The sequence below is a fragment of the Leopardus geoffroyi genome, chromosome B3 (genome assembly GCF_018350155.1).
Source record: "Leopardus geoffroyi isolate Oge1 chromosome B3, O.geoffroyi_Oge1_pat1.0, whole genome shotgun sequence".
NCBI classification, from domain to species: domain Eukaryota; kingdom Metazoa; phylum Chordata; class Mammalia; order Carnivora; family Felidae; genus Leopardus; species Leopardus geoffroyi.
Window position 1 is genome coordinate 5,865,044 of NC_059337.1, and position 10,165 is coordinate 5,875,208.

At 41.8% G+C, this 10,165-nt stretch overlaps 1 protein-coding gene across 1 annotated transcript; it reads left to right on the forward strand.

Annotated features, from left to right (window-relative positions):
- The first annotated feature begins 339 nt into the window (after positions 1–339).
- On the forward strand, positions 340–9,879 carry LOC123582294 (dnaJ homolog subfamily A member 1-like). The gene is made up of 4 exons (XM_045448505.1): positions 340–346; positions 460–755; positions 1,312–1,600; positions 9,755–9,879. Exons 1-4 carry the CDS (start codon positions 340–342, stop codon positions 9,877–9,879), a joined length of 717 nt encoding a protein of 238 aa, XP_045304461.1.
- Positions 9,880–10,165: the final 286 nt, after the last annotated feature.

Genomic DNA, 10,165 nt, shown 5'->3' on the forward strand with positions numbered 1-10,165 from the left:
CCGTAGCTTCATAATATAACTTGAAGCCCGGAATTGTGATGCCTCCAGCTTTTGTTTTCTTTTTCAAGGCTGTTTTTGGGGTCTTTTGTGTTTCCATACAAAGTTTAGGATTGTTTGTTCTAGTTCTGTGAAAAATGCCATTGGTATTTTGATAGGGATTACATTAAATGTATAGATTGCTTTGGGTGGTGTAGACATTTTAACAAGGCTTGTTCTTCAAGGGCACCCAGCTGGCTCAGTTGGTGGAGCATTCAACTCTTGATCTTGGGGTTGTGAGTTAAAGCCCCACATTGGGTGTAGGGATTACTTGAAAATAAAATCTTTAGGGAGCTTTCCAGAATGCTCGGTGAGAAGTGGAAGAACGGTGGGCGCCCAAGCTGTGCCCAGCCATGCGCTCCTTTCTGCTCCCCCACACTGGCCTCGGCCCGCTCACCAGCTATAGAAAATGGTGAGAGATAGAAACTACTTATTATGTTTTGGGGGTCAAACCCAATGCCACCCAGGAAGAAATGGAAAAGGCTTACAGGAAACCGGCTTTGAAGTACCACCTTGATAAGAATCCAAATGAAGGAGAGAAGTTTAAACAGATTTCTCAAGCTTACAGAGTGCTCTCTGATGCAAAGGAAAGGGAATTATATGACAAAGGAGGAGAACGGGCAATTAAAGAGGGAGGAGCTGGTGGTGGTTTTGGCTCCCCTGTGGACATCTCTGATAGGTTTTTTGGAGGAGGACGAAGGATGCAGAGAAAAGGAGAGGTTAGCTCTTTGTAACCTTAGCAGATTTACATAATGGTGCAACAGGAAAACTAGCTTTTCAAAAGAATGTGATTTGCGACAAATGTGAAGGCCCAGGTGTTAAGAAAGGAGTGGAAGAATGTTGTCCCAATTGCTGAGGTACTGGCGTGCAAATAAGAACTCATGGGGGAGGGCTTGGAATGACTCAGCAAATTCAGTCTGTGTGCATGGAGTGCCAGGGCCATGGGGAACGGATCGGTCCTAAAGATCGATGTACAATCTGCAATGGAAGGGAGGTAGTTTGAGAAAAGAAGATTCTAGAAGTTCATATTGACAAAGGCATGGAAGATGACCAGAAGATAAACATTCCATGGTGAAGGAGACCAAGAACTGGTTCTGGAACCAGGAGATGTCATCACTGTTTTAGAGCAGAAGGACCAGGCTGTTTTTCCTCGGGGAGGAGAGGATCTTTCCATGTGTGTGGACATCCAGCGGGTTGAAGCACTGTGGGGCTTTCAAAAGCCAACATCTGCTCTGGACAGCAGAACCATTGTCATCACCTCTCATTCCAGGTGAGATTGTCACGTACGGCGATGTTAAGCGTGTGCTAGACAAAGGCGTGCCAATTTATTGTAGACCATGTGAAAAGGGTCACCTGATCATCGAATTTGAGGTAAACTTTCCTGAGAATGCCTTTCCCTCTCCTGATAAACTCTCTCTGCTGGAAAAACTCCTACCTGAGAGGAAGGAAGTGGAAGAGACTGATGAAATGGACCAGGCAGGACTGGTGGACTTTGCTCCACATCAGGAAAGATGGCGCCATTACAATGGAGAAGCATATGAGGACGATGAACATCATCTTAGGGGTGGTGTTTGGCGGTCAGACCTCTTAATGGAGCCAGAAAATAGCACTGCTCCATTAAGAGGTTTACCTCCATATAAATGCTGGCATTTTATATGCGGTATTGAGTTAATGAAAGACTACAATCGTAGCTCATTACTTGCTATTGCTTTTGCTTTAAATATTCAACTATAGGGGCACCTGGGTGGCTCAGTCAGTTAAGCATCCGACTTCAGCTCAGGTCATGATCTCACAGTTTGTGGGTTCGAGCCCCGCGTCCGGCTCTGGGCTGACAACCTGGAGCCTGGAGCCTGCTTCCGATTCTGCGTCTCCCTCTCTCTGCCCCTCCCCCACTCGCGCTCTGTCTCTCTTTCTCTCTCTCTCTCAAAAAAGTATAATAAACATTTAAAAACATTAAAAAGATATTCAGCTATAGTCGTGTTTTAAAAGTGAAATGAAGAGTAAACTTAAATAAAAAGCTCTGACTCTGTGCTGTGTGTGTGATGACTTCAGTGTGCAAGGTAAGTTTAATACTTGTAAAAACTACTTAAAAAAAAAAAAAATCTCCCCTAGCGTTTATTATGTCATACCCTGTGATTGATCTCAGCTCTATGGGCATGAAACAGCTTAGACTGAAATGCTAGGTGTATGTATGGACTTCAGTGTGTGACCCTTAATTGTTAAGCTGTACGGTTAAAACTTGCGTTTAATTGGCAATCAGAAAAAGAACTTAATTTGTAGAGAAGTGTTGGTCTGTAGTTCTCTTAAGTGGGATTCATTGTGATGCTTCTGCATTTCTTCTCTTGCCTCAACTGTCTGTTCGTTGAAGATAGCATGCCGTGTAATTTGGCCTGTGGTATTAGTGATAGAAAGGATACTTTGCTTTTTTGCTTTTTTTTTTAATGTTTATTTATTTTTGAGAGACACAGAGAGTGTGTGTGTGTGAGCTGGGAAGGGGCAGAGAGAGAGAGGGAGACCCAGAATCCCAAGCAGGCTCCAGACCCCGAGCTGTCAGCACAGAGCCCGACACAGGGCTCGAACCCATGAACCAAGAGATCATGACCTGAGCAAAAGTCAGACACTCAAGTAGCTGACGCACCCAGGTGTCCCAGAAAGGATACCTTTTTAAGAAGGAGTTTATAATATGCTGCTGTTTGAGGGCTTGCAATTATAGAATTGCATTCCCTTCTGCTATGTCATTTTTAACACACACACACACACACACACACACATATATATATGTAATCAGTCCTGTTTACACTTTTTTTTCCTTCTCTGTGGACCATGATAAGCTTCAGAGTGGTGATTTCGGGAGCAAGGTAACGGAGAGTGAAGAGGCATTGACATGGAGAAGTTAATTTGCATGTATGAGATAGGAAGGTGTTTTTTAGCTATGTTACAGGCTTACTTTAAACCATTTAACTTACACTCTGAAGTAACTTGCAGTTTAATGTTGGTAGTGTAGCAAATTATGGTGAATAGCTTTAATTGTATGTTCAACAGTTATGTTCATAAGCTTAAATCTGGATATCAGAATTAAGCAATTCTTGAAACGTTTGAATGTCTCCTTAATATACTGATTACAGGGGCGCCTGGGTGGCTCAGTCGGTTAAGCATCTGACTTCCGCTCAAGGTCATGATTTCACAGTTTGTGAGTTTGAGGCCTGCGTGGCCTGTGCTGACAGCTCAGAGCCTGGAGCCCTCTTCGGATTCTGTGTCTCCCACTCTCTCTGTCCCTCCCCACTTACAATCTGTCTCTCTCTCAATCTCAAAATAAATAAACATTAAAAAAAACTTTTTAGAAAATATACTGATTCTAAAGCAAAATAAATAAGTAAAGTCTTTAAAAAATTGTTTTGTCCTTCCCACCCATGAACACGGAATGTCTTTCCATTTCTTTGGGTCATCTTGAATTCCTTTCATCTGTATTTTATAGTCTCCATACGTAGTACAGGCCTTTCACATCTTTAGTTAAGTTTATTCCCAGATATTTTGTTGCTTTTGGTGCAATTGTAAATGCTATTGTTTTCTTAATTTCACTGTCTGCTGCTTCATTATTCATGTACAGGAGTGCACTGGATTTCTGTACATTGATTTTATATCCTGTGACTTTACTGAATTCATTTATCAGTTCCAGTCGTTATTTGGTGGAGTCTTTAGGGTTTTTCTGTGTAGACTATCATGTCATCGGCAAATAGAGTCTTACTTCTTCCTTACCAATTTGGATGCCTTTTATTTCTTTTTGTTATCTAAGTGCTGTGGCCAGGACTTCCAGAACTCTGTTGAACAACAGTGGTGAGAGTGGACACCCCCGTCTCGTTCCTGATCTTAGGGGAAAAGCTCTCAGTTTTTCAACATTCAGCATGATGTTAGCTGTGGGTTTTTCATACATGGCCTTTATTATGTTGAGGTATGTTCCCTGTAAACCTACTTTGCAGAGGGTTTTTATCATGAACCGTTGTTATACTTTGTCAGGTGCTTTTTCTGCTTCTGTTGAAATGATCATATGGTTTTTATCATTTCTCTTATTGATGTGACATATCACGTTGATTGTTAGGTGGATCTGAAATCATCTTTGCATCCTGGGAATAAATCCCACTTGATCATGGTGTATGATTTTTAAATATATTCTTGGATTCAGTTTGCTAATATTTTTTTGAGGATTTTTGCATCCTATTCGTGAGAGATATTGGCCGGTAGTTCCCTTTTTTTTGCAGTGTCTTTGTCTGGTTTGGGTATCAGGGTAACGCTGGCTTCATAGAATGAATTAGAAGTTTTCCTTCCTCTTGTATTTTTTTGGAATAGTTTGAGAAGAATAGATATTCACTCTTCTTTAAATGTCTGGCAGGGGCACCTGGGTGGCTCGGTGGGTTGAGCGTCTGACTTTGGCTGGGGTCATGATCTCACGGTTCGTGGGTTTGAGCCCCTCATCAGGCTCTGGGCTGACAGCTCAGAGCCTGGAGCCTGCTTCAGATTCTGTGTCTCCCTCTGGCTCTGCCCTTTCCCTGCTTGCGCTCTGTCTCTCTCTCAATAATAAACATTAAAAAAAAAAAATGTTTTGTAGAATTCTCCTATGAAGCCATCTGGTCCTGGACTTTTGTTGGTTGGAAGTTTTTGGATTACTGATTCAATTTCATTGATGGAGATCAGCGTGTTCAAATCTTCTTTCTTCCTGCTTTAGTTTTGATTTTTTTTTTTTTTTTTTTTTTTTTTAGTGTTTATTTATTTTTGAGAGAGTGCAGGCAGGGGAGGGGCAGAGAGAGGGGCACAGAAGATCTGAAGCAGGCTCTGCACTGACAGCAATCAGGCAGATGTGGGGCTCGAACTCACGAACCATGAGCTCATGACCTGAGCCAAATTCAGACGCTGGACCGACTGAGTCACCCAGGTGCCCCTAATTTTGATGGTGTCTATGTTTCTTTGTTTTGAGGAATTTATTCATTTTTTCTAAGTTGTCCAATTTATTGGCATATAGGTTTTCATGATATTCTGCTACAATTGTTTGTATTTCTGCGATGTTGGTTGTTCTCTCTCGTCTTTCGTTAATAATTGTATTTATTTGGGTCCTTACTCTCTTTTTTTAACGTATCTTGCTAGAGGTATCTCAATTTTATTAACTTTTTTTCTTTTCTTAATTTAAATTCTAGTTAGGAGCCCCTGGGTGGCTCAGTCAGTTAAGCATCCGACTCTTGATTTCAGCTTAGGTTATGGTCTCTCACATTCGTGAGTTCAAGCCTGTGCTAACAGCACAGAGCCTGCTTGGGATTCTCTCTCTCCCTCTCTCTCTCTCTCTCTCTCTGTACCTCCCTTCCCCCCTCTCAAAATAAATAAATACACTTTAAAAAATTCTAGTTAGTTAATATATAGTGTAATACAGTTTTATCATTTCTTTTCCAGGCACAAGCGTCTGGTTTCATTGATCTATCCTATTGTTTTTTTAGTTTCCATATCATTTATTTCCGCTCTAATCTTTTGCTTCATCCTTCTGTTGGTGTTGGGTTTTGTTTGTTCTTTTTCTAGCTCCTTTACATGTAATGTTAGGTTGTTTATTTAAGGTTTTTCTCTTGGGGCGCCTGGGTGGCGCCGTCGGTGAAGCGTCGGACTTCAGCCAGGTCACGATCTCGCGGTCCGTGAGTTCGAGCCCCGCGTCGGGCTCTGGGCTGATGGCTCAGAGCCTGGAGCCTGTTTCCGATTCTGTGTCTCCCTCTCTCTCTGCCCCTCCCCCGTTCATGCTCTGTCTCTCTCTGTCCCAAAAATAAATAAACGTTGAAAAAAAAAATTAAAAAAATTAAAATACAAAAAAAAAAAAAGATTTTTCTTGCTTTTTTGAGGTAGGCCTGGATTGCTATAAGCTTCTCTCTTGGAGCCACTTTTGCTGCATTGGAAAGGTTTTGGACCATTGTGTTCTCACTTCCATTTGTTTCTATGTATTTTTTACTTCTTCTTTGATTTCTTTCTTGATTAATTCATTGTTGGGTAGCATGTTATTTAACCTCCATGTATTTGTGCTCTTTCCAGATTTTTTCTGGAAAAAAGCTGATTTCTCAACTTTTAAAAAATGTTTATTTATTTTTGAGAAAGACAGAGTATGAGTGGGGGAGGGGCAGAGAGCAAGGGAGACCCAGAATCTGAAGCAGGTTCCAGGCTCTGAGCTGTCAGCACAGAGCCAGACACAGGACTTGAACTCACAAACCGAGAGATCATGACCCGAGCTGAAGTTGGCTGCTTAACCGACTGAACCACCCAGGTGCCCCTCTAGTGGCTGATTTCTAGTTTCATAGTGTTGTGGTTAGAAAAGATGCATGGCATGACTTCGGTCTTTTTGAATTTGTTGAGACTTGTTTTGTGACCCACTATGTGATCTATGCTGGAGAATATTCCACATACACTTGATAAGAATGTGTATTCTGTTGTTTTATGATGGAACGGTCTGAACAGATCTATGAAATCCGTCTGGTCCAGTGTGTTATTCAAAGCCATTGTTTTGTTGTTGATTTTCTGTTTGGATGATCTGTCCATCAGTGTAAGTGGGGTGTTAAAGTCCCCTACTATTATTGTAATACTATCAATTATTTTCTTTATGTTTGTTGTTAACTGTTTTATGTGTTTGGGTGCTCTCATGTTGGGGGCGTAAATATTTACAATTGTTATATCTTCTTGTTGACTTGTCCCCTTTACGATTATATAGTGTCCTTCTTTGTCTCTTGTTACAGTCTTTGTTTAAAGTCTGTTTTGTTCTTTTTTTTTTTTTTTTTAAGTTTATGTATTTATTTTGAGAGAGCAAGCATGAATGGGGAAGGGGCAGAGAGAGGGGGGGCGGGGAGACAGAATCCCAACCAGGCTCCATGCTGACTACTGTGAGGCTCGATGTCACAAACTGTGAGGTCAGGACCTGAGTCGAAATCAAGAGTCAGATGATTACCGACTGAGCCGCCCAGGTGCCCCAAGTCTATTTTGTTCTACAGAAGTATTGCTAACCCATCCTTCTTTTGACATCCATTTGCATGATAAATGTTTTCTGTCTCCTCACTTTCAATCTGCAGGTGTCTTTCAGTCTAAAACGAACCTCTTGTAGGCAGCCTATAGATGGGTCTTTTTTCTTTAGACACTCTCTCACCCTATGTCTCTTGATTGGGGCATTTAGTCCATTTATTCAAAGTAATTATTGATAGATGTGTATTTATTGCCATCTTGCTACTTGTTTTGTGGTTGCTTCTGTTCACTTTCTCTGATCCTTTCATGGTCTGTTTCTTTAGCGATACACTTGGGTTCCTTTCTCTTTATTCTTTGCATATCTATTACGGGTTTTTGATTTGTGGTCACCATTAGGTTTGTATGTAACCTCGTCTGCATGTAGCGGTCTGTATTAAGTTGATGCACTTAGTTTATTTTATTTATTTATTTTTTTTTAAAAATTTTTTTTTCAACGTTTATTTATTTTTGGGACAGAGAGAGACAGAGCATGAACGGGGGAGGGGCAGAGAGAGAGGGAGACACAGAATCGGAAACAGGCTCCAGGCTCTGAGCCATCAGCCCAGAGCCTGACGCGGGGCTCGAACTCACGGACCGCGAGATCGTGACCTGGCTGAAGTCGGACGCTTAACCGACTGCGCCACCCAGGCGCCCCAATGCACTTAGTTTAAAGCCCATTCTTTACTCCTCTTCCTCCCACATTTTAGATATAAGGCGTCATATCCTTATATTTTGTGAATCCCTTGACTGATTTTTACAGAAATGTTTATTTTTACTGCTTTTGCGTACTTTTACTCTTTCATACTGTCACTTACGGTCTTCCTTTCCACTCAGAGTCCCCTTTAACATTCTTGTAGGACTGGCTTAGTGGTTATGAACTCCTTTAGTTTTTGTTTGTCTGCAAAACTCCTTCTCTCTCTTTCTATTCTGAATGATTGCCTTTCTGCATAGAGTATTCTTAGCTGTAGATTTTTCCCTTTCAGCACTTTGAATATACCATGCCACTCCCTTCTGGCCTGCAAAGTTTTTGCTGGAAAATCCAATGATAGCCTCATGGCGTTTCCCTTGTTTGTAACTGTTTTCTCTTCGCTTGCTGATTAAGATTTTTTTCTTTCTTGTTACTTTTTGCCATTTTATTTATTTTTAAGTAAGCTCTATGTGAAAAGTGCGCTCGGACTCATGACCCTGAGATTAAGAGTCACATGTTCTCAGGGTGGCTGGGTGGCTCAGTTGGTTACACGTCTGACTCTTGATTTCGGCTGAGGTCATGATCTCATGGTTCCAGGGATAGAGCCCCACATTAGGCTCTGTGCTGACAGTGCAGAGCCTGCTTGGGATTTTCTCTCTTCCTCTCTCTCTGCCTCTCCCCACCTCTCACAATAAATAAATAAACTTAAAAAAAGGAAAGAGTCACATATTTTACCAACTGAGACAGCCAGACACCCCACTCTTTTTTTTTCTTATTTATTTCAGAGAGAGAGAGAGAGAGAGAAGGGGCAGAGAGAGAGAGAGAACCCCAAGCAGGCTCTGTACTGTCAGGGCAGAACCTGACATGGGGCTCAAAACCACAAGCTGTGAGATCATGACCTGAGCCAAAACCAAGAGTCAGATGCTTAGCCGACTGAGCCACCCAGGTGCCCCCTGGCACCCTAGTTCTTGCCATTTTAATTACTATGTGTCTTGATGTGGACCTCCTTGGGTTGAATTTTTGGAGGTATCTTTTGGGTATCTCTGTGCCTCCTGGAGATCTGTTTCTTTCCCCAGATTAGGGAAATTTTCAGCTCTTATTTCTTCAAATAAGTTTTCTGCCCCTTATCTCTCTCTTCTTCTGAGATCCTTATAATAGGGAATGTTATTACACTTGATGGAGTTCCTGAGTTCCTGAAGACTATTCTCAATTTGTATAATTTTCTTTCCTCTCCTTTCCTCACCTTGGTTCCTTTCCATTATTCAGTCTTCCAGGTCTTTGATTCATGCTTGTGCTTCAACTAACCTGTCAAGTGTATTTTATTCTATCAAGTGTATTTTTAATTTCATTTATTGTATTCTCAATCTCTGATTGGTTCCTTTTATCTCCGTGTTAAGGGTTTCACTGATGTTTTCCACTCTTTTCTCAAGTTCAGTGGGTCTTTTTATGATCATTTCTTTATTTTTATTATTATTTTTTATTTTAGAAATTGAGAGATAGCAGGGAGAGGGGCAAAAGCAGAGAGAGAGAGAGAATGTTTTTTAACTTATTTTATTTTTATTTATTTATTTATTGAGAGAGAAACTTAAGCAGGCTCCATACTGAGCGTGGAGCACCATGAGGGGCTCGATCCCACGACCCTGGGATCATGACCTGAGCTGAAATCAAGAGTCAGACTCTCAACTGACTGAGCCACCTGATACTTTAAATTCTCTATTGGGCATATTACCTACATTCATTTTGCTTTGGCCTCTTGCTGTGGTTTGTTCCTGCTCTTTCATTTGGGGCGGGCATATTCCTCTGTCTCCTCATTTTGTCTGACTCTCTGTGCCTGTTTCTGGGTGTTAGGAAAGTTAACTACTTCTCCTGCCCTTAACAATAATTGCCTTATGAGGAAGAGGTCCTGTAGTGCCGTGCAGTGCAATGTCCCCTGTTCCCCGGGACCTGGCCCTTCAGGGAGTGTTTCCTATGTGTGTTGCATGTGCTCTGCTGTCGAGTCTTGGCCTCTTTTTCCTTCAGTCCAGGTGTCTGCTGAGGCTCTTTTTGCCCATTTGGGCAGCAAGGTGTGCATTGGTCTGACTGCAAAACGAGACTTGCCCCCACCACTGCCGGAACTGAGGCCCTCTGTTTTTGTGTTCTTATAAGCGCCTCTAAATCTTTTGGAGAGCAAGACTAGGCATAAATAATTAAAAGCCAAAAATTTTAAAAGGTAGCTATGGTAAGTGCAAAGAACTATGTGTATTCAAGAGAGTGAGAAATCACATTTGCCTTTGGGGTTGGGATAAGCATTAGGGATACGGTGGCATTCTAGGTGAGTCTACGGTGAGGGAATGGCATTCTAGGTAGAGGGAACCGAAAATACGAAGACGTGGAGGCAGAAAAGAAGTAGGTGTTGGGAAGCACAGGGAGCGGTCCTGTGTGGAGTATGCG

Coding starts and splice junctions, on each gene's coding strand:
- LOC123582294 (XM_045448505.1), top strand. Junction 756..1,311: donor GGATGCAGAGAAAAGGAGAG/GTTAGCTCTTTG, acceptor ATTCCAGGTGAG/ATTGTCACGTACGGCGATGT. Junction 1,601..9,754: donor CGATGAACATCATCTTAGGG/GTGGTGTTTGGC, acceptor TTTTTCCTTCAG/TCCAGGTGTCTGCTGAGGCT.